This window comes from Cyprinus carpio, chromosome B19 (genome assembly GCF_018340385.1).
Source record: "Cyprinus carpio isolate SPL01 chromosome B19, ASM1834038v1, whole genome shotgun sequence".
Taxonomy (NCBI): domain Eukaryota; kingdom Metazoa; phylum Chordata; class Actinopteri; order Cypriniformes; family Cyprinidae; genus Cyprinus; species Cyprinus carpio.
The window spans coordinates 5,457,858-5,482,968 of NC_056615.1; the positions used below are offsets into that span (position 1 = coordinate 5,457,858).

The 25,111-nt window shown below is 34.1% G+C and overlaps 1 protein-coding gene across 4 annotated transcripts; it reads left to right on the forward strand.

The window, feature by feature from the left end:
- Window positions 1-488: 488 nt before the first annotated feature.
- Window positions 489-24,366, forward strand: LOC109104067 (mothers against decapentaplegic homolog 4-like). 4 transcript variants are annotated; one of them, XR_006157188.1, is made up of 13 exons: window positions 489-799; window positions 3,525-3,770; window positions 10,304-10,478; window positions 10,611-10,634; window positions 11,821-12,039; window positions 12,118-12,324; window positions 13,779-13,877; window positions 13,975-14,028; window positions 14,155-14,338; window positions 15,688-15,856; window positions 16,968-17,106; window positions 18,652-18,915; window positions 21,348-24,366. XR_006157188.1 is itself a non-coding variant. In XM_042744742.1 (12 exons), exons 2-12 carry the CDS (start codon window positions 3,534-3,536, stop codon window positions 18,861-18,863), a joined length of 1,719 nt encoding a protein of 572 aa, XP_042600676.1. In that variant the 5' UTR covers window positions 489-799; window positions 3,525-3,533; the 3' UTR covers window positions 18,864-24,366. The 4 variants fall into 4 exon arrangements, 3 of the variants coding, with proteins under 3 accessions (XP_042600676.1, XP_042600679.1, XP_042600678.1); XM_042744742.1 differs by having other exon boundaries at window positions 18,652-24,366; XM_042744745.1 differs by having other exon boundaries at window positions 13,782-13,877; window positions 18,652-24,366.
- Window positions 24,367-25,111: the final 745 nt, after the last annotated feature.

Genomic DNA, 25,111 nt, shown 5'->3' on the forward strand with positions numbered 1-25,111 from the left:
TTAAATTGTATAAAACTAGGTGTATTTTTTGCCAATTGACATTTATGAATGTAATATTTCCCTGATAATAAACAAATTAAGAAGAAAAACAAATTTTATTTTCTAAAGACTTATCATAATAACTGTGTTTGTATACCAGCACTCAGGATAACAGAGCTTGCCTATGAAAGTTAGACAGCTTAATGGGGATTTTATTAATATCAAAGTTACTGAGGAGAAATTTAATACCGCCAATTTTGTTATTAGATTTAATATAATTCTGCATCCATTTAATTTTAAAAACAGTTAGAATCTTCAGAGTCAATAGCATTTAAAGCACCTATTCTTCCAAATAAAATTATAAATTTTATTATTAACCTGTGTTGTAAATTTCAATCATCGATGGGAACTGAGGAGGGATGAATGGGGCGGGGAGAGCCGATACAGGGCGGAGTAATCTCAGCGGCGCCACCTTAAAAAAACAGTCGCGCCGAGATGTCAGTTCCAGACGCGACCCAGACAGACCTCGGCCCGGGGGCCCAGCCGTGAGAGCCGCGTCGTGATTGGCTGAGCGCCGCCTTCCTTTTGAGACTCGCCCTCCTATTGGCTGGATCCGGGCGAGACGCTCAGCGCACAATGTCTACCCGCTTTTGTTATTGTAGCGAGCGGCCAGGATGCGGAGACACCGAGCCTGATACTCCGCTATCGACTCCGATACACTCAGATTAGATGTTGGAGGGGGAAGGGGGCACGATTTACTACCTCTCCGTCCTTGTCCAGAAGACAGCTTTTCGCTATTCTCCGACAATACGACCGATGTGTGAGTATTGTAACATTTTCTTGTGCATATATTTTATTCATTTCTATAGGCACGTTGCACCGGTCGAGACCGTATCAGAAACTGAGCGATACCTTTCGCTCGTTTAAGAAGAATATTGCGGCTGGCCGTGTCGTAATAACTCATCTTTGCCCTCGTCTGAGCTTTTAAATATTTAGTTACTGTCTAGCGTTTGAACACTGTCTCGAGACGCTGACATGTCCAGCCTCTCACAACAAGTTCTCGAGCAGGAGGCTGTTCGTTCATTCAACAGTTCGCCTTGATTTTATTAACCCCACTGGGTCGTTAGTTTGCATGTCACCTTAACTTGCTCTTATCCTGCGCGAGCGCGTGTAACATTTAGACGGCGGACTCGATGACGTCATGTGGCCGCTGCGTTTGTTTGCATGCCTGCAGAGCAGTCAACAGTTAGGCTTTAACTTTGCATGACATTTAATGAGCTGTCATATTATCCTATAGTACGCCGGGAATGTGTTGGATGAGGTGTTAACATTAGGGCTTACTATTGAATTAGGCCTAATGTTATGACTATGTCATGAAATATATACAATATTGCATGTTAAATCTGTTAATGTAAGTCTGCGTCTTAAAATGGGACCGTAAACCTTGGGGTTTCGTTATTATGTGATATCAAAAGCTGGGTTTGGAACCAAATGTCCTCTAGAATCAGGCCGCCATGCTTTAGTCAAGTGCACTGTACTACAAATGATGAAATAACAGAGTAATACACCCAGATATGAAGAGAGAGGAATAATGGATGAGTGTTTCTGTCAGAAGAAACTAAAAAGAAACTGCTTTCTCAAATATGAAAACCCTTCATCTGATAGCAGCATTGTGTATTCTGTGAGAGTCTTAATGTAAAGTTGTTCCTCTGGTGCTCTGCCCCTCAAGGGCCACTTGCGCTGAGTCTGATAATAAGGGTCTCAGAGACGCTCCCCCCAGATTAGAGCTGAGGATGCTCAGAGATCTGAAGTGTCAGGATCCGTCACCATCTCTCCATTACCACTGCACTCTACAAATCTTGCACTTCTGCACTTGCAACATCTCATGCAATGATCACAGGGGTTTTCATCACCGAAACATGAAGTTCTGCTTCTCGTGTACAGAGAAGTTCATCACTGCTGGATAAACCGCCTCGGTCACTTGCAGCATATGCAGTTAAAACTTTTAATTTTTTTTATATTAAAACACTTTTTTTTCCTATTTTAGTTTATTGTGAGTGGAAAACTGGGAGTATGTGGCCTTCAGGTGGAGTCGGAAGTGTCATAATTACACGTTCTGACCAAGCAAAGTCATATTTGCGAGGGCAGAAAATCAAATTTCTTGATAAAACACGAGGTGTGACGTTGCAAGGGGAACATTGCGGAAACACTGATCTATAACATAGATATCACAGGCCTATCTGTAACCTATAGAGATCAGTGAGAGGATAGCAATTCTGCAGGGAATAATGCAAGTAACCTTGTTTTTACATGCTGTGTTTCAGTCATGTTATCAATGTGAATTCAGATATACTTTTGGGGCCTACTGTTCACAATTGCTTTGTTTTGTTTAGGCTAAATCTTAAATGCAAATTCATTATAACAAATGTCTGACTTGGAAGTATGAGTTTCCCATGTGAACTTGAAGGCAGCATAAGCCACTTGTTGGCTGGCTCCTTACACTAAATGCTACTGCTTTTTGGCTTTTTTTTAAACATTTGGAATATTTGGAATTGCATACTAATTTACTACTCTTACTATTTCCGCAGTATTTTGTAACAAACATGCAGTTTTTGTATACATGGAGCAGACGATGTGCAGTAATATGAAAAACACACTGTATGGAATACTGTATCCCATAATCCAATGCACTTAACTTCCATTCCCAGTGTGACAAATTATCTTTTTTTGACTCATTATTTGATCAAACTGCCACAAGATTGACATTTTATACAAAATGTAATACAACAATACAAAATGACAGAGCATCATCTTGACATTCAGGAAAAGGAATTAAAAAGACATGCACAGTTATAGTGATAGTTCACCCAAAAATGAAAACTCTGTCATTAATTACTCAACCTCATGTCGTTCCAAACCCGTAAGAGCTTCGTTCATCTTCGGGACACAAATTAAGATATTTTTGATGAAATCCGAGAGCTTTCTGACCCTCCATAGACAGCAATGCAACTGACACTTTCAAGGCCCAGAAAGGTAGTGAGGACATCGTTAAAATTGTCCATGTGTCATCAGTGTTCAAAGACTGAGAAGAAATTGTTGAATAAAGCTGTTATATTTTTGTTTTCTTTGCACACAAAAAGTATTCTCCTAGCTTTATTTGCTACAGTTGAACCACTGATGACACGTGGACTATTTTAACGATGTCCTCACTACCTTTCTGGGTCTTGAATGTCTTAGTTGCATTGCTGTCTATGGAGGGTCAGAAAGCTCTCAGATTTCATCAAAAATATCTTAATTCATGTTTCGAAGATGAATGAAGCTCTTACGGGTTTGGAACGACATGAGGGTGAGTAATTAATGACAGAATTTTTAATTTTTGGGCAAACTATTTTAGGAAACAGCATAATTATAGCTATGATATATTGAGCGAGTCTACCACTAATGTCCATGAAGCATTACTACAGCACTGACAGTGTGCTGGCACACTAGATACAGCGTGTATGAGTCGTGTGTTGATGCTGCTGTTCTGTTTTCCCATCTGTCAGAGCAGCAGGATGTCCGTGAACCCTCCCAACAGTAATGACGCCTGCCTCAGTATCGTGCACAGCCTCATGTGCCACAGGCAGGGCGGCGAAAACGAGGGCTTCGCCAAGCGTGCCATCGAGAGCCTGGTCAAGAAACTGAAGGAGAAGAAGGACGAGCTGGACTCCCTCATCACTGCCATCACCACCAACGGAGTCCATCCCAGCAAGTGCGTGACCATCCAGAGGACGCTGGACGGACGCCTACAGGTGAACCACGCTTACAGTAACTGATGTTCAACCATTGACATTCGCTTTAATGCACTGAATTACAGGAATCCCTCCAAATGTTAAGGCTGAATGGATGAGTCATGTCTTCATTTGGCAGGTTTTTCTCGTCTGCTTTACTCGGTGTTAGATGGCTTTTTCAGACAGGCACTGAATTGCTGTTTTAGGCTGTCATTCTGTCAATGTGAAGGTTTGATTGGACATGACACAGCGGTAAAGGTGTTTAAAGGGTTTCATGGGACCTGGTCGGTGAGGATGTGTCTTTGTCACAAAAAACTAGCAATAGGCTTAATTGGCCAAGTTGATTATTTGCAGAGTTGGGTATAACACGTTACGCAGTAATATTGTAATCTAATTACTTTTCCTGGTAATGCAGTAAAGTAATGCGTTACATTTTAAATTGATGTAATTTGATTATAGTTACTAATGTCAATAATATTATGTTACTTAAGTTAAAAAATGCAGTTTTAAAAAAATATGAGAAAAAAATTAAGTTTTGCGTGTCAAAATGCCCTTTAATAAATTACCGGAGAATGCCAGGTAAACTGTAGATGAGTCCTACAACATTTAGATGCAATGAAAGGTTGCCTATCATATTTCAAAATGTTGCACTCAACATATTTTAGCATTATAGTTTGGGAAAAGTTCAACAAGTGAATGTGTACAAGTTTATGTCACAGTAACTCTAATATAAGTAAAAAAAGTGTAGAATTTTATGTATGAGATCATCCACTGCATTAAGCTGTGTCGGCGTCACAATTCAAGGCTTTATTCCTCACAGTGCATCTTCTTCCAAAAAGGAAAAGTAGCCAAGATGAACTTGAATCTTTCTTTGTTTACGGAGGCGATGACGTTTCGCGTGGATGATTATCTTAAATCGCGATGTGCGTGGCATGATCACATTATAGGTGAGCTCAGACGGGAAAGACTGTAGCTCGCGTTGGTTTCATACGGATTATTTGTTTTCAATGTGACTTTCTTCATTTAATAATAGACACTTCTAGCTTTCGTTAGATATACTGTATTTCTCATGTCATTTTCGTTCATTTTAGTGACTTGTTTCAGGAAGATATTCACGGAGACTGAGAATGCAGAAAGTGCACCCTATTTGTTTTACTTATTTAAAAAAAAGTTTTGTTGATACTGGGAGTGTATACAAATAATACTTATGTAATTTTTCAGTCAATATTAAATTAAAGAAAGAACTATGAGTTTATCTTTGTAGTGTATTTTTTTAGGTTTGATAACTTAATTAACTGAAAGTAATGCAATCAAATTACAATTTTAAAGAAGTAGTTAGTAATTTGTAGTGGATTACTTTTTTTGAGTAACTTACCCAACAGCCATTTAGTGCTGTCAATAAACAATGTATACTATCTTTATGTATGTATAATATCTTTTTCTATTCTATCTGTTTTCTTTTTATTTATTATATTATTTAAAAAGCCTTTAATACGTGTACTGCATTTAAGCTAACTGAGACTTGTTATAGCACTTGTATATCTTTTCTCTTTTGTTGATTTTGATTGCTTCCATTGTCCTCATTTGTAAGTCGCTTTGGATGAAAGCGTCTGCTAAATGACTAAATGTAAATGTACTTTAAAAAAAAAAAGAAAGGAAAGAAGCGTAATATACTGTAAATATGTAAAAGAGAAAATAAAGCATAATAATAAATAAATACCCAAATGGTTTCAAATTTTTAAGAAATCCAATGTTTTATGGAGGTAGCAATGTTTCGGTCATAATTCTGTTGTTACATTAATGTATGACAGCTGTTACAAATGGAACACGAATTAAACTAAACAAAGTAAAAAAAATGTAAATAACATTTTGTTCACGCATACTACAGCAGACTGATTCTCTTTTCTGAGTAAATATTGTGTAAAATAATAAAATTCACATCTAATTTATGATCAATAAATTTTATCGTGTATTATGTACACTCCTCCTCCCAAGTTTGGTGTGGGTAATTTTTAAAAAATATTTTTGAAAGAAGTCTCTCACCTAAGCTGCATTTATTTGATCATAAATTCAGTAAAGACAGTAATATTGTGAAATATTACTACCATTTAAAATAAAAAACATTATTTACATATGTTTAAAAATAAAATAGATTTTTTTGTATGCAAAGCTGAATTTTCAGCATCATTACTCCAGTCTTCAGTGTCACATGATCCTTCAGAAATCATTCTTATATACAGATTTAATGCTCAAGAAACATGATAATTAGCTTAACATTAAAAATGTCTTTACTGTCGCCTTTGATTAAATTAATGAATAACTGTATAAAAAATAAAAGAAAGAAAAATCTTACTGACCCCAAATTTTTGAATAAAACCACACATAGAACTTGTATTGATGGCAAATACATTTGACCTTATTTAAATCCATACCACAGAAAAACAGCCCAGAAAATACAAAAAAGGTTTGTAGAGTCTATCTAAGATTCATCATCTGCCCCGCTCTATAGATATCGGCTTTGGCATCGGCCGTTTTAAAGCTCATATCGGTCAACCACTGTATAAACTCCCTTTCCCCAGTCCAGAATAACTTTGGAAAGTGTGTTTTCCTACATTGTTCACACAATTGTGTTTCCCCTAATCTATTTGTGAATCCTACGATAAATAAAGCCAGACAATGTAAATAATCAAGGCATTGTCCGTTGAATAAACGTAGTGATTGGGTGTTGCTTTGAGGCCCGGCGCTAATCGCATCCACACCATCTGAACATACGGCTTTCATATTGGAGACGGATGCAGTCGCAGCTTCAGCCAATCCTAGTAGCCTCCTGCCTGTAGCATCGGTCTCCATGGATACTAGATGATTGACAGCAGCTACAAAGAGAGACATTCATCACAAGGCCTTTGACTGTAAACCTCAACAACCTCAAAGTTAAAGTGGTGGTTTATAAGGAGAAGGACGCCGTCTGCGCAGTTTCCCCACCCCTTCGTATGGGCAGATATAGAGGGAGGGGTGGAGGAGAGGCTGGGAAGGTTGTTTTGTCTAAAACACAGGAAAGGGGCCGGGTTAACTTAAGGCCGTCTATTTTTTCCTCTGTGTAGAAGGGCTGCTGGTAGAGAGTCCATGCTATTCTTTACACACAAGATGTGATGATATCCAGGCAACACATGGGAAAAAAGCCATGTATGTGCAGTAACAGAGGATCTGGTGCAAATAGCTGTATGATACACACACACCTCTGACTATCTGTTTATCACCAATATTCTTATCACAAACATTATTATTGCATCAAGTATGAATCTTTATGATGTAATCTATAGTTATGAACTATTACTTGGTATAGGATTTTTAAATATTTTTTAAATTTAGACTTTCAAGTACGTTTATTTAAATCATTATGTTTTAATAATGTTTTATCATGCATTAAAGAAATGCACTTATTTTATTGTATTGACTAACATACTAAAGCACATGTAAAGTGCATGATTATAATTTTGACTGTAGTGTGTTATTCAACATTTCATTTAATGCTAATATATTAACATTAAATGCACAATTAATTTATGTATTTAATATTTAATGTTAATGTAATGTGCTAAATTGCAACTTCATCATTACCAATGTGCAATTACAAATATATGTAAATACATGACATACAAGATTCAATAGAAATTACATTTAAATTATGTTTTAGTTTATCATAATTGTTTGTCAGTGCATTCAGCAGTACATTTTAACCAGATTTCAATAGAAGACAATAGAAGTTATTATGAAATCCTAATTGCGTCAAAAAGCACTCTAAAGGTCAGCCATGCATTTAATAAAAATGTTTAATTTAATTGCAATTAACATGCAAAAATGGTCTGAAAACATTACATTAATATACTTATTTAAAATAATACTATATTATTATATAAAACTACTATGTGAAAATGTTATGTTAATATTATTTTTTTATATTTTTTTATATTATTATTTTATTATTATATAAATTTATTATTATTATTGAACACAATAAGTACAGTGTGCCTAACAATACATTTTTTATACTTATTTAAAATAATACTATATTATTATATAAAACTACTATACATATTAAAAAAAAGTGGCACCTACTGTATTGTTTTATATTATAGTGTGCTTCTTTTTCACTAGTAGCTTATATAAATCTCAAGGTCATGTTTAACACTGATTTGACCACATTTAACATCTCTTTCTGGTTCTTTCTGGTTTGGATGTTGATATGCATCAAGATATTTCATGCTGTTAAACGGGAATGAGAAATATTCCTACATTTTGTTCCACAATGAATGAATGTAAGTAAACATAATTTTTGATATTTAGAAATAAACATAAAAAATCTCACAAGATGATCTTCATAATTGTGGATTTCACCCCCGATACATATCTCTACGTTACGGGAATTTTGAGCGTTTTCTAAAGCAACAACATCCCAAAACCACAGTAAAATCACTAGCACATGGTTATTGCGTTAGTAGATGTTTGGTAGTATTATTCATCAGAACATGTTCACCAATGTTTGTCAGATGTGTTTCAATATGTAGGTTTTATAAAGTTGGCTTTTCAAGTTTTAATGTAAATTTAGCATTTGTGTATATATAAGGTAATGTATAATTTGAGTGTGTAATGTCATGGAGATGTCCAGCTGGTGTACGTAGGCTTTAGTGACCAGCGAGACTCTATTGTCCGCTCTGGGGGTTGAACCCTGGACCTTTTGGTTTGCACCCCCACCACATTTGTGTCTGTGTTTCAGTGTGTCTGCCTAAATGGCACTGACAGCTGGATTTATCCCTCTGCTCAGCTCTCTCTCGTATCATGCTGCTAGCGCACAACTGTAGCGTCATGCCTCTAGTGTTAATCTACAGAGGATTATCATATCACACACACGTCCTCCTGCAGCTGTGATACACACTCAAAACTCAACACATGACCTTACTCTCAATGTGCTTTCAGGATCATGTGACGCTCTTTTGTCATACTACTGCGTTCCTGTCACATACGTGCTGTGTTAAAACATTTTTGACTTGTGCTTGTCAGAGTGGCGTTGCGTTTGGTCATATGATCCAATGCACTGAGCCACATCATCACTCGTATGGGCGACATGAGTTTTTTCAGTTCCTGATCTCGCTTCCCATCTGTCAATAATAGACACGCAGGCCGAAAGTAAAATTTAAAACAATGCGAACAACTCCAGTGTGAGGAATCGATAGTCAACTAAAATGAATTACATTATATAAAACGTAAAAATTTAGGTTTTAAAAATTGTGATTTTAAAATCACATGTATTTCACACAGTTTAAATATGCTAATATGTATAAAAGTAGCGCTGTCAAACGATTAATCGTGATTAATCGCATCCAAAATAAAAGTCTTTGTTTACATAATGTATGTGTGTGGAATGTGTACATTTATTATGTATATATAAATGCAAACACATATAGTTGTATATAGTTAAGAAAAATGTTATGTTCATATTTTAAATATATTTATACATAATATAAATTGTATGAATGTAAATATATACATGTAAATATTTTCAAAATATATACTTTGTGTTTGTATTTATATATACATAATAAATATGCACAGTACAGACACATATATTGTGTAAACAAAGAATATTATTTTTGATGCGATTAATCGTTTGGCAGCACTAAAAAAACATCATTATAATACATTAAATGCAATATTATTATTATTAACTAAAGCTTTGAAATGTAGCTTTGAAATTTATTGAAATAAGGCTGAAATAAAATAAAATATAAATATCAGATGGAAAAATAAAAAACTGAAATTCATTAATATAAATGTAAACATTTATTAATATAATGCATAATACATTAAAATAATTGAATAATAATAAATTAAATATGCTAGGTAGAATTATTGTTAAAAAACATTAAAAAGCACATAAAATTACTAAAACTTAAGCCAAATTTAAAATGAAAACTGAAAATATAAATGCTACAATTTATTGTAGTTTATTATAATTTCCTAAACTATAATTGGTTAGGAAATAATATTAAAATAACACTATTGAGCACATAATTCAGTAATAGATTAAATTTGATTTGTGTTTTGCTTTAAAACAAGGCATGCTTTAATGATTATGAAAATAATCAAATTAAATGTTTCAGGTATCACGGCGCATGGCTGCATCATTTTGACAATAATTTAGAAAGTGATCTGAATTTAATTGTGTTTAATTGTGTGAAATATTTAAAACACTAATACAGGTTTTATATTAACGCTTGGAACATTCAACGTTTTAATTGGTTTGAAAAATGTCCCATGACTGGTTAATATCTACATTATGATTGTGCAGTACTTCACAGATTATTTTTCCTTCAGTATTATAATGCTACAATTTCCTTCTAGTGCTTAAATGTTTTGTGTCATTATTGTCTGTCTCTTTTAGCCTTGTAAAGCACTTCGGTCAACACCAGTGGTTTTTAAAGGTGCTATACAAATAAACTTGTATTGTTTTGGATCGTATAATCCTCTTCTTTTTTCCTCATGTTTTCTTTCGGTAGGTTGCCGGTCGTAAAGGTTTTCCTCATGTAATCTACGCGCGGTTGTGGCGCTGGCCCGACCTTCACAAGAACGAGCTGAAGCATGTGAAATTCTGTCAGTACGCATTCGACCTCAAGTACGATAATGTCTGTGTGAACCCTTACCATTATGAGCGAGTGGTGTCACCAGGCATCGGTGAGTCTGCTGTCCTTCGACATTACTGAGCTGTGTGAACGAGTGTTGTGTTGTCCTATCGTTTCATGATGTCATGTTGTTGTAGGTTTACATGCTGTAATAAGTTTTCCTCTTGTTTTTCTCTCATCTCAGTTGGCCTCAGTCTTCAAAACACGGGTAAGTTATGCAATAATCAGTGTCGGGGAGGAACTAGTTACATGTAAAGGAATTTCCTAATTTAATTACAAAATAAATGTAATACTAATCAGTTACAGTTACTGAGAAAAAAAAGTGTAATTAAATTACAGTTATTTTGAAAATGTTAATGATTACAAAGGGGTTACATCTGAATTTCTACACACACACACACACACACACACACACACACACACACACACACACACACACACACACACACACACATAAATAGATCTAGCTGACTAACTTTCAACACACACACACACACACACACACACACACAGATTTAATTGACTTCTTTCCCAAACTGAACCGACTGCTCTAAAATATGAGACACATTTTTTTTTTGTGTTTAGTGTTTTTTTTTTGATTTTTTTTTTATGATTTTTTTTTTTTTTTTAGGGGGTTGTTGTTTGATGTTGTTTTTTGTTGTAGTTTTTTAAAGATTTGATTTCAAAAACAGTATCATAACTATTAAACTATATCTTATGGTTTTAAATCTGTATACACACACACACACACACACACACACACACACACACACACACACACACACTATGGTTCAAATGTTTAGAATAATGAATAATGATTTATTTTGTTTTTGAAAGAAGTCTCTTATGTTCACCGAGGCTGCATTTATTTGATCGGAAACTGTAATAACAGTAATATTGTAGAATATTATTACAATTTCAAATGACCATTTTCTATTTGAATATATGTTAAAATGTAATTTATTTCTGTGATGCAAAGTTAATAGAATCCTTCAGAAATCATTCTAATATGCTGATTTGCTGTTCAAGGAACATGGTTATTAAAAATTTAATTATATCAGACTTTTAACTTAAAAAAAGATTATTACATTAAAGTGATAAATCAAATGATAAATTATATAGATTTTTTAAAAATATACATTTATTTCTTGAAGTCTTTATTAATGAACAGATAAAGTTACGAAATTATTTAATGATGATAAACAGTGTTATTTTACGTTTTTCTACAAAAAAATGACTTGCCATTTCACACAGGTTCAAAAAAGATTCACTGACCTACAAGAATCAAGTCCCAAATGAATCTGTGAATTTTTTTTTTTTTTTTTTTTTTTTTTTTTTTTTTTTTGTTTTATTTACTCAAGTTAACTTCAAGTTGTCCTCTGGCTGGTATGTAGGTCCCATTGGCAGACTAATAAAGGAGGAGTACAGCCACGACTGCATCCAGATGGACGTTCCCCCAGGCCTGCCTCCTCAGCAGGACCACCAGGGGGCGATGAAACTCCCTCCTCCGGACCACTACGGCCAGCCACTGCCTCCTCTACAGCTGCCTTCAGAACCCAGCCGCGCACCTCCACCGGTCACCCTTTACTCCAACATGCCCCTCTCCCCCACCGGTAAGAGCTGACCGGACACTCAGGACTCACAGCTGTTGTAATCATCACAGTGTCTTCTTCCAAACTCATGTCTTTCAGCTTCAGGCTCTATGATGCCGATGCAGGGAGGTCACGGTGAAGGCTTACTTCAGATAGCGTCTCCTCAGGGTCAAGTCATGACCCCTACACCTCCCCCCTCCACCCCCACACATGGACCCCCACAGACCCCCGTCCCACCCCAGCCTCCACCCAACCAGAACGGCTACAACAGCTCCAAACACTCCCAGACGCAAGGCTCCTTTCACAGTGAGTACCACACCACGTCCTAACCAATCACAGCGCGACTAGTGATGCATTTATTTGGTGATAAAAATAAGTTTGTGTTAATTTGAGTTTTTGACCAGTGTTACAAATACCATGTTTACATGTACTTCGTTTTCTGATTGAGGTTATAATAACAATAAATTATGCATAATTACACTATTTGACTTATTACTTATTTGAACAATGCTTGAAACTTGGTATTACGAACATTTCCTGTGTCTGTTTGCCTCTTTAAGATGAATAGCTTGATGTATTCCTCAATTGTAAGTCGCTTTGGATAAAAGCGTCTGCTAAATGAATAAATGTAAATGTACATGCAAGTAGCCCTAAGCCAAACCCTAATCCTAACTCTAACCATATAGTAAGTACATGTAGTTAAGTAATATTACTCAGTACTTAAATGTGTGATTACATTGTAACAAGGACACCTGAAAATAAAGTGTATCCAGAATTTGTATTTTCATCAAGCACGTCTGCTGTTTTTGTTCAGACCCATGTGAAAATCCACCCACATGCACAGCAGCAAACGCACAGTTATAAATGTGAACCAGTGGATCGACAAGAAGCTAATGCTAAAGAATTCTAAAAAATAATTAAGATATATTTATATGTTGATTAATATAATAATTAATCTCTTAAATTAATATAATTGATACATTTGACTCATCTCTTAAAAACAAAAATCGTTTAAAGGCCTAAATGTGAAGTTTTTCATTTTACGAAACATTTAGTTTTTGTGAAAACCTGTATCTAAGCTGTAAATAAAACTTTTTACACTCATTTTACAGTTTAATGTGTTACCATAGACATCGCCCTACAGTGCTCATATGGTATTAATCTTATTTGTGCAGGTCTTTTTAAAAAGTCTGAAATTTGATTTTAAAAATCCTGCAGATACCTTGTAGTAATAAGTTAAGTATTATTTTTATACTATTATATTATATAATAAATAAAACCTGTTTCTGTCAATTAATATTATTATTATTATTTTAGTATTTTTTATGTATTATTAAAGTTATTTATATTCTTTATTTTTTTTTAATTTTTAAGTTTTTTTTAAAATTTTGTTTACATTTTAGTAATTTGTTTATGTGCTTTTGACATTTTTATTATTGTTACTTTTTAAATATTTTTCTTTAGCTTTACATTTGATTTTTTTTTTTAGTTGTAGTGTTAGTAATTTGTGTTTTTCATCTAGCATTTATGATTTAACTTCAGCTTTATTTTAATTGATGAAACCTTTTAATCATTTTAGTATCAGTTAATAATAAATAATAAAGCTGTATATCAAACATCACATATATTGGCCGTGGTTTTGGCATGCACTTTCTCTTTCAGTGCAGACAGATAAAACTTGTCGTGTCATGCCTGTTTAGGTGTTATGATCTTTTCACTGCTTCGTATACAAAACCTTTCTAATCTTTAAATTGCTGCAGCAGCAACCTGGACAGGCAGCAGCACAGCCTCCTACACTCCTGTAGGACCCCAGCAAAACGGACGCGGCCACCAGCCTCCTCTCCATCACCCACACTTCTGTACGCTCACCTCAAACATTGCTACAAACATGTATGCAAATATACTGTTATTTTTAATAGAACTGAATGAATCCATTATTATTTCTTTCTCTATCAGGGTCTCAACATCACAGTTCAGCATCTTTCCCCCCTCCAGTCTCCAACCATCCAGGTTTATATACTTTATATAATCTCCTCTAAAACACACAATACAAATCCTTCAAATGGTCTGAGATTTAAAAAATGAATACTTCTTTTCAGCAAGGACACATTAAATTGATCAAAAGTGCATCCACAGGTCCTGAGTTTTGGTGCTCCGTCTCGTACTTCGAGATGGATGTGCAGGTGGGGGAGATGTTTAAAGTGCTGTCCAGCTGTCCGGTGGTGACGATTGACGGGTATGTGGACCCCTCAGGAGGCGACCGCTTCTGCCTGGGTCAGCTCAGTAATGTGCACCGCACAGACGCCAGTGAGCGCGCCAGGTATGTGTCACTGATCCAGCCAGTAAACATCTCCGTGTGGTTATTAGAGCTGAGTCATATACTCAGTATTTATGATTCACTCCGTATTGGTTTGTTGCAGATGTAAAACCAACATTGTGAATCTGACAATGATTTTAATGTCCTTTTTAATTAGCTATTAAGCTTATAAGACCAATGCCAGTAGACTATTCTTTTGTCACATCTTGAATGGAATACATTTTTTAATGTCATCAGACAAAGAAAGAAAGGTAGAGATGCAGACAGTTTCAAGCTATTGAAGAAAGACATTTTTGGAACAAGGTGGAGAATCAACAAAATATTTAAGCATTAAAAAAAGAGCACAGACTGCATTTTTTATGCAATTCATAACTTTTTGGCTACAGTTCACTGCACCGTGGTGTTAAAGTTAAAGATGTGAATTCAGTGTTATTTTAATATTGCTTATATACAATTACAGTACTTATTTTTTAATAATATTAAAATATATAAAATTATATAACAAATAAAAAAATTATATAATTTTTTATTATATTTATATAAAAAATTATATATTAATTTACATTTTAATAATCTTATGTGCTTGTAATTTTTATTAGTTTTTGTTATTTTAATTATTTCTATTTAACTTTTCAGTTTTAATTTAACAGTTCAGTTTTAGTAACTTATTTCAGTTTTAGTAACTTGTTTATTAATTATTAAGTTTTTTAAGAATTATTATTTTTTTCATTTAATATTTAGATTTTATTTCAGCTTTATTTAATTTAATGAAATAAATAGTTTTAGAATGAATTAGAATGGAGGTGTTAAATTATAAATAATAATAATAATAAAATAAAAACTATTAAAAATACATTTCGTTAACTGAAGTACAACTAAAAGTACCAAAGCACATCACAAAATTTGAACTTAAACTAAAATAAAAAATGACGTTAAAAAACAAATATAGATCTATCTATCTATCTATCTATCGATATGTGATGATGAAAATCATCAAAAGGCTGAAAAATATCAAGCTATATCATCCAGACAAAATGGCTGTATGTGTGTGATGTTTATTTGTGTATAGATGAATTTCACAGGTTTTATGTTTTCCTTCACACGCGTCTCAAAAGCGTCATACTGTGCCAGATTGACATTGTGATGAACAATAATAAACAAACAGATTATGTGAGAATAACAGCCGGGAAATAACTGGCTTTAACAAACTGATGAAATGAAATGTAAGCGTATCAACAGAGGCACATCTGGTTTTGGTTATTACATGTTTATTTATGTTACGTAACTATCAGACGGAAGCAGAAATGTTGTAAAGGCAGTTCTGCTTCAGTGTGTTGTCTCTCTGTCTGCAGGTTGCACATAGGTAAAGGAGTGCAGCTGGAGTGCCGCGGCGAGGGCGACGTGTGGATGCGCTGCATGAGCGATCATGCTGTCTTTGTGCAGAGTTACTACCTGGACAGAGAAGCGGGTCGAGCGCCCGGAGATGCAGTGCACAAGATCTACCCAGGGGCCTACATAAAGGTAAAAGATGAACCCATGAAAACTGTGGAAGTCAAAGATGAAACACTTAAGGGGTCACCATATTTTTAAAATCATTTATGTGCAATGTTAATAATGCCGTTCAAATAGCATTGACTTTTGTAGAAAACTGGATTTGTGGGTGAAGTTTTGAGCTTTGAATTTTTTTAACTGTATATTTTATTGTATTTTATCTTCATATTGCATGTATTATTATAAATCACACACACACAAAAAGACTACATAGATTAAACAAATTACAAAATACGATTAAAATATAAATCACTTTTCACATTAATAAATGGATATATTTAATTTGTCTGATTTGTATTTAATTCTAATTCTAAATAAATCACTTTTTTTAATGATTTAAATGATGATGAATTTTGATATGAATATGTAAATAAGTGGATGGAAATTTTTATATAAATTACATAAATTAATGGATGAATTTAGACCGGCTGCTATGTAATTTATTTAATAAAAGTAATGTTTTTGTGGTTAAAAACATTGTTCATGTAACAAAATAAAGCAACTAAAGCATCTACAAGCATTTAAATAATTTATTCATCAATTAGAAAAAAATATTTAATTTTAAGCATAACAGCAAATGTTACCTTTTGTGTACAAAAAAACAGTATTTAAAAAATAAGCAACTTGTCAATGTCTTTGTCCATTTGAAAAGTTATTTACATTTTTTAATTGTTTTTGTGTAGTTAAAATGTAAAATGTAGTTACATGTAACAATAAAGTAAACATACATTTTTAAATGCAAACAAAATAAAATATTAAGTTCCTTTTTTTAATTTTTGAAAAATTATTTTTGGGTCTGTTTTCATAGTACATGGTAGTGCAATAATGCTGTTATTATTATTACATCTTAAACATGTAAGGAAAAGTTCTCCTAATATGTCCCTGGCGATGGCCAGTGAATACCTTTGTGCACTTGAGAGCTCTGTATGTATTTTTGCTTCCTGTCACATTAGATTTGCTTGATCCAGAGCTTGACTTTTTTTAAGCCTGTCCAGATGACTTCTCGTCAGCCGTTGTTCCAGGACACAGCAGCGAGGTCTGTGTTTGTCATTGCCGTGAGTGTGTTGTTTGGTTTCTGCAGGTCTTTGACCTCAGGCAGTGCCACAGGCAGATGCAGCAGCAGGCGGCCACGGCGCAGGCGGCGGCGGCAGCACAGGCCGCGGCGGTGGCAGGGAATATTCCAGGACCAGGAAGTGTTGGTGGAATCGCTCCTGCAGTCAGTGAGTGTCTGCCTCATTCACCGTGAACTCAAAATGAGGGTTTTTGGACTTTTAAAGGGCTAGTTCACCCAAAAATGAAAATTACCACATGATTTACTCTCAAGGCATCCTAGGTGTATATGACTTCCTTCTTTCAGGCGAATGCAATCGGAGTTAAATTAAACATGATCCTGGCACTTCAAAGCTTTATAATGGCAGTGGGTGGCTGTTTCTTTTCAACAGTCCAAAACAAGTCCAATAAAGCGCAATCCAACATAATAAAACATGCCTCACATGGCTCCGGGGGGTGAATTAAGGCCTGCTGTAGTGAATTGATGCATTTTTGTTAGAAAAATATCCATATTTGAAAAAGAAAAATCACTTTTCTCTAGTTTGCACCAGTAGTCGTACATGGAAGACATTCCCGGCGGTGCAGAAATTCTAGGCAGTGTGTACCAAACCGAACTGAACAACTAGGTTTTTATGACAAATTTAAACACATTATATGTTTTTTTTATGTGGTTGTATGTTTTGACTCATTAGTGTTGCCAGATCTTCCTAGAAAAAAGAGCAAATAGAACAAACTCATTATGAACTCATGATGACTTCAAACGCATTATTTTGGAAATACACCACATGCCAAAATACAAGGACCTGCAGGTGCCTACTTTATTAACTCCATAAACTGGATCACTTTATAAGCCGAGCCCAAACACAATCCTTAACATGCTTAAAAAGCATCGCTTATAATTAGTGGACATGGCAACCATTCAAGATCGTGCTCTGTAGAAGCAGCTTTTAAACATAAACACAATGGCACAAAAGTCGTTGGTTGTTGCAATATTACTTTAGTTAAAATTTTTATTTAAAAAATGAAAGTGTAAAAACGTTACGCAAGTTTACTGTGCAGAAAATATGATGTACAATTATGTTATTTATAAAATAAATATTTTACTAAATATTTTGGAATCCTAAATTGTATTAAATCAAAGCCATATGTTCAAATAAATTGTGTTTCAAATTTGAAGTTGATATTACGAAAATTGAGGTTCCTGCGAGATTTTGTTTAGGCGCTATACCAAAGATATCCACCAGGTGACACCCAAACTCCATTGAATTTTTGAAAGCATTTGTCTGTCACAAAATAACCACAAAATATGGAACCTTGAGACTCAGACCTTTTCCAACAATGTGGTTTGTCAAGAATAGAACAAAGTCTTGATTAAAAAAATTTTTTTGTATAATGACACTTGACACAGCCCACTAGAGGGACTAGAAGGATTTAAAGAACCATTTCCATGGCAATGCAAAACGGTTTTCAAAGGATGAATTTTGAGTGTTTTGAAGCTTTCGATGGATATCTAATTTACAATGATTACAAAAAATATGTGACGGGGAAAAAAGCAATAAAAGTAGCACCAGTTAACTGACAATTGCATCTGAAACTTTACAACAGAAAATAAGTCAACATTGGATAGAAATCTGTTTTGGTCAAATTTTATCATATAAACGTAATAGCTTTTCTTGTCATTTCTGTAGCCTGACTTTGTGAATGTTTGTTTCCAGGCCTCTCGGCAGCAGCAGGGATTGGTGTGGATGATCTCCGGAGGCTGTGCATCCTGCGCCTGAGCTTCGTGAAGGGCTGGGGTCCTGACTACCCCCGGCAGAGCATCAAGCACACCCCCTGCTGGGTGGAGGTGCATTTGCACCGGGCGCTGCAGCTGCTGGACGAGGTGCTGCACACTATGCCACTGGCAGACCCTGGACCAGCTAACTGAGAGCCAACAATACACAGCTAACACTCACCACACAGAAACTGGACGCATTACAGTAAGCGTGCGAAGAGCATTACCTGCTACAGTGTGCTTTGCACTTTTATCAGTCATTAGAATCCCAATGAAAACACCACAGAAATTCACTATTCTAAAATTCATGGTTTGGAAAGATACTTCAGTGCATTTTCTTGTTCTATAGTGAAATGTTGCATTGCTTTTCGGGTTCATCTCACAAAAACATGTCTAGGTCATATTTCGCTCTAATATTAAAAATATGGGGCAGAACATTTCTGGAAACTTTCTGGACAAAAAAAATTAAAATTCACAAAATTTCCCAAAAAATCTAGAAAGTTTCTGGAAATTCACCAAACATTTACTGCCTCTTTGCAGCCCTAATTATGACATTATTTATAATTAATTAAGCACTTTTGTTTTATTAAATTCAGCATAAATTAAGGAAGGTCCAACAAATATAATTACAATTACAGTTATACAAATATAATAATTCATATTTGTACATTAATCGTAGTATTTTTTTCAACAGTCAGGTAGTATTCTCATTAAATATTTAAAAGAATAATTATGTTATATATAAGAATAATAAATAATAAAAAAATAAAAGAATAATAATGTTAGATATATTATATCATGATAATTTTTTAAATATTTAATTTGATGAAAATTGTGGGAAATATGATTGATTCATCATTTTTTTTTTTTGCATTTTCTTTATACAGAATATCATTTTCTATTTCTTTCTCGTTTTTATGGTGAAATATGACTTTGACATGTTCTTGATGGGATTTGTGAGACTCATCCGTTCAAATTAGATGTATATACCTTAGCGCTACAGGTCTACTAATGAATGCAAGTTTACACAGGGTTGATTGCATATTAATTTCAGGGAAATAGCTTTATTGTTCATATGCCTTTGTAGCTTTGCACATCATGCAGGTATACTAAGAATATTAGAGCCTAATAGTTTTGCAATACTGGTAGAAAAAGCTTAAAATCTGTCCTTGCAAGAATTTAATTTAGGGGTCAGTCTCTGACCATAAAACAAAAGGCAAGAAGAACTCCCGCTTTTGCAGTGGCCTTGGTTCCAGAAGTATTTTTCCATTCATTCACTCCAAGAGAGTTCAGAGCCACAAGATGAACATTACAAAGCATGCATTTAAATGACTTTGTATACTATATATTTGAAGTTTATTGCAAAATATTTGTTCAAATATGGGCAGTGAGATTGACTCGAATCTCTGTGGAGAAAATGAATGGTATTTTTACTTTTGGAGCCATACGGTTGTGCTCTATTACACTCTGGTATCACACACAACTCAGTCAAAGACGACACAAGTGAGGAAGAGACTTTTCGACCTCCATTCAAGTGTTTTGCATAAACTCAGAATATCTTGAGATCCACGGGTTTGGTAGCACTAAATGCCTCAGAGCAAATCGCTATATTGGCGCTGGTCACTTCAGGAAGCATTGGAAAGGATCAGCTGATGTAGATGCAAACCTGCTTCTGAGAGACAAACATAACCAGACAGATAACAGGACAAACTGTCAAAACAAAGCGCTCATCATCTCTGTGCTTGTGCTGTGCTCCTCTACATGTGGACCTCAACTCAGCTATGATGCGGCTTACTATCCAGGCATCTTATTAGTTAGACTTGCAATAGCCTTCCAGCTCCTTTATTTTCATACCAAAAAAAGAAGAAAAAAATTTGTTCAGCTTTAAAATGGTGGTAATAGTATTGTGACGCAGTTCGGTGTTTGTAACCAAATCATTTGCCATGTGGTGTAAGTCACCAAAGCCAGATTACCTCATGATAATCAAGCATGAACCCAGCGGATTTTACTTTATGCCAAGATGTGTCTGGAATCTTCTACTTTCTGGACGTCATGCTCACCTCATACTTTAACCAAATCAAAACAGGGCGTGTCTTGAACCGAATGTAGAGCCGTGATGCACCGACTGACCGATTTCAAACAACGGGTTTTTGCCAACACCAGTAACTCAGCTTTAGCTTTTATGTCATCCAGACACTCATGTCTGGATTGTGACCAAAATTCAGCCCCATACCACTTTAACATTTTGCAAACGGGTAGAACATCTAAACTTCAAACTTTGAGCAATGAACATTATTGTTTTGCTGGCTTCCCAAATTGAAATGTCTATATTTTACTGTACACTTACAGGAAATTATGCATTTATTGAAAGACCATTCATTTTGGTTTATATAAGATGTATGTCCAGTACAAATGCAAATATTTAGTAACTGAAAATTTAATTGCAAAAGTAGAACCTCATTATAGAATGTTAAAGTCAACATGAAATCAAGATTCATCCTGTTCACTTTCTTAACACGTGTTCCTGATCTTATCTTATTGACACCACAGGAATAAGTTACATTTTCAAATATATTTAAATAGAAAACTCTTATTTTAGATGGTAAAAATATTTCATTATTATTTTTGTTTTTACAGAGCACCAGGAGACGTGGGAATGGAAGAAAATATGAGATGGGAGGAAAAACAATATTAGTACAATTATAAAAATTGTATTTTAATTTTATATTATAGTATTGCATTCCACCAAGAAACCTTCTCTCACAAATTTGCGTAATTTGCGATCTCTTGCAAACATTTGTGATCTTATAAAATATTTGCTATCTCTTGCACAACATTTGCAATCTCTTAGAAAATATTTGCACTTTCGTAAAAAAAAAGGTGATTTCTCACAAAAATGTGAAACATTTGCGAAGTTACACAACATTTCCTCTCTCTTGTAAAACATGAAATCTCTCACAAAATATTTGCAGTTCCTCGTTCTTGTAAATCATTTGCGATATTGTGTAATATTTGCCATCTCTCGTAAAATATTTGAGAACGTGTAAAATATTTGCGATCTCTTGCACAACATTTGTCATCTCGAAAAAAAGTATTTGCAATCTCTTGCAAAAAAAATGTCAGTCTCATAAAACATTTGTGAGGTCACACAAAATTTGCCATCTCTTGCAAAATATTTGCGCTTTCGAAAAAAAAAAAAAAAAAGCGATTTCCTTAAATATTTGCGATCTCCCGTAAAACAATTGCAGTTTCTCGCAAAAATGTTTGTTCTTGTAAATCATTTGCAATATTGCACAATATTTGCCATCTCTCGCAAATATTTAAGAACTTGTAAAATATTTGAGATCTCTTGCACAACATTTGTCATCTCGGAAAATATTTGCAATCTAAAAAAAAAATTGTGATATCTTGCAAAAAATCTTTAGTCTTGTAAAACATTTGCAAGGTCACACAACATTTGCCGTCCCTCGTAAAATGTGAAATCTCTCACAAAACAATTGTGATCTCTCGTAAAACAATTGCAATGTTGCACAATATTCACCATCTCATGTAAATGCTCGATCGCTCACAAAATATTTGCGATTTCTTGCAAACATTTGCCATATCTTGGAAAATATTTGCAGGCTTTTGATAAAAAGTGATTTCTTGGAAAAAAAAATTTGTGATTTCTCGCAAAAAAATTTGATCCTGCAAAAATTTGCAACGTCACACAATATTCGCCATGTCTTGTAAAACACGCAATCTCCTGTAAATCTTGTAAAACATTTGTGACGTCTGCTAAACATTTACGATCTCTTGCAAAACATTTGCACATCTCATAAAATAATATGCAGTGGCTCATAAAACAATTGCGATTTCTTGTAAATCCTTTGCGATCTCTCGTTAAACATTTTTGTTCTCTCAAAAACGTATTGTGTTAAACTAAGAAGCTTTGCATTATTGGGAAAAAAAAAAAGCTTTGATCACTTGCAAAAAATTTGAAGAACTTTAGCGAGAGAATACAAAAGCATTAAAATACTAATTTTCCTCCCATCAGCATGTCCCTTTCGGGTCTCTGTAGTTTTTACTGCATTTTTGATCAAATAAATGCATATTTCTTATAAAAACATTACAAAATCTCACCATCCCCAAACTACTGAACAATATTGTCTACGACGCCCACTAACTACAGTATTTGGCTGAGGAATATGTAACGTCACGGGAGTAAATGCTTTGCAAATGGCATTTCATGTTGACTTTAATCAGTGCTTGAAAAGTGTTATCTGTGATTAGTCACAACTTAAGAGAAACTAAGGATCGTATGATGTTCTGCGTTCCCAGTATTGTTTCCATTGTAGTAATCTTTGTGCCTTTCCTTTGTGCTCCTTTATTCATAGATAGATTCTGCAATTACTAAAAAGCCCTTCCCAGTGATTCTCAAGTTGATTATGAACATCGCAAACCTTCTATTGGTCTGAAATGTTCCAGTAGTTATAAGCAATGAAGTACGTCAGGGATGTTTAAGTCGTCTTTCGGGTTTCGTTTGGACCCCACGTGACGTTTGTAAATTGGGCGATGCAAAAGATGCAAACTCTTCATCTGCAGGGTTGTTCACATCGGCTCAGGTCACGTTGAGAATTAAGAGCCTTTCGGGAAATTTATTGTAAAGCATAATGCCTTGTTTTTTCTTTTTCGTGGCCGTCAGTTGCTATAAAACATTAAATTTCGATGTCAGGTATGCTCATTGTTCCGATGAGTGCCTTTGTGCTGTATTTCATCGGATACGTGCTACATATACATGCGGATTAAATGCTAATTACAGTAAAGCTGTAGTTTTAATACAGATTTCAAAGGCACTTTGCATTGTACACGATCAGTGTTGAGTTCTCTTTAAACCAGTAGGCTATCTTGAGGTCATTTTGGGTGAAATAGATTTAAGCTCTCGCATTACACATCAAATGGACACCTCGGTGTTGTAAAAACTTATGTGTTGTATTTACAGATAGAAACCTTTATTAAATAGACAAAGGCAGGTATCTAAATGTCATTAGCAACTTCAGTGCATAGCTTGATTAGATTTACAAGTATTATTGGTTTAAACCGTTTGCCAATTATATTAGATGGTTCTCTGACATTTTATGGTTTATTTTGCCTTAAAAAAAATTATATTTTGGAATCGTACAGTTACTACTTCCATTGTAGAGTAACTTATCTCTCCCTCATTAGCTACTGTGTTCTGCACTGCAATTTAGATTTCATTCACTGTATCAAAGGTTTAGAAATGACTTTTCGTTCAAGTCCAAAGGACGACTTTTTTTTCCCCCTCAAAAATATGTGGCCTGGCTCCTTGTAACACTTTAACTAGAATGTGTGTGTGTTTTTTTTTCACTGATGGCGCATACTGTATTGTGTGAGGATACAACCAACGCGTGTGTCAGTCACATGACAATCACCCACCTGGAAGTCCGGTCAACAGCATTCCATCTGAAAACTGTTTCTTACAAGTGTTTATCAGTATGTTATCCGGTGTGAATATATTTGAATTGACTATTTTATTGATATTGTCATTTCAATTCTTGTTGTTATTATAATTATTCTATTGTTAAAGGACATTCTGCTCCTGTATGTTGACTGTACACCAAAGTAAAAAAAAAAAAAAAAATCATTTTGATACAGATATGGTGTGTGATGTATTTATTTGTGTCAAATGATGCTTATACACAGTATATATCAACTTAAATATGGGGTTATGCATTTATGGAAAACCTAGAAATATCTGAATATTTTAAAATAGTGTTTTCGAGGCCTTGAATTAATAGAAGGAACTCTATGTAAATGCAATCTCTATAAAACGAGTTTAAAAAGTCCTTATCCAGTGTTCACACACACACACACACACACACACACACACACATATATATATATAACTTCATTTTTCAATTTAATTATTAACAATAATAATTATAATTAAAAGTAGAGTCAAACGATTAATCCCATCCAAAATAAAAGTTTTTGTTTACATAATATATGTATACTGTTTATTTATTGTATGTATATATATATATATATATATATATATATATATATATATATATATATATATATATATATATATATATATATATATATATATAAAATACAGTATATATTTTGAAAATATTTGCATGTATTTACATGTATATATTTATATTCTTATATTTTACATTATATATAAATATATTTAATATATAAACAACATATTTTTTTAAGTATATACATGCATGTGTGTGTGTATCTATATCTATATCTATCTATCTTATAAAAAGAAGAAAAACTCATACTATCTTTTTTATATATATATATATATATATACAAAATAAATAAACACAATACACACACCTCTATTATGTAAACACAAACTTTTATTTTTGATTCGATTAATC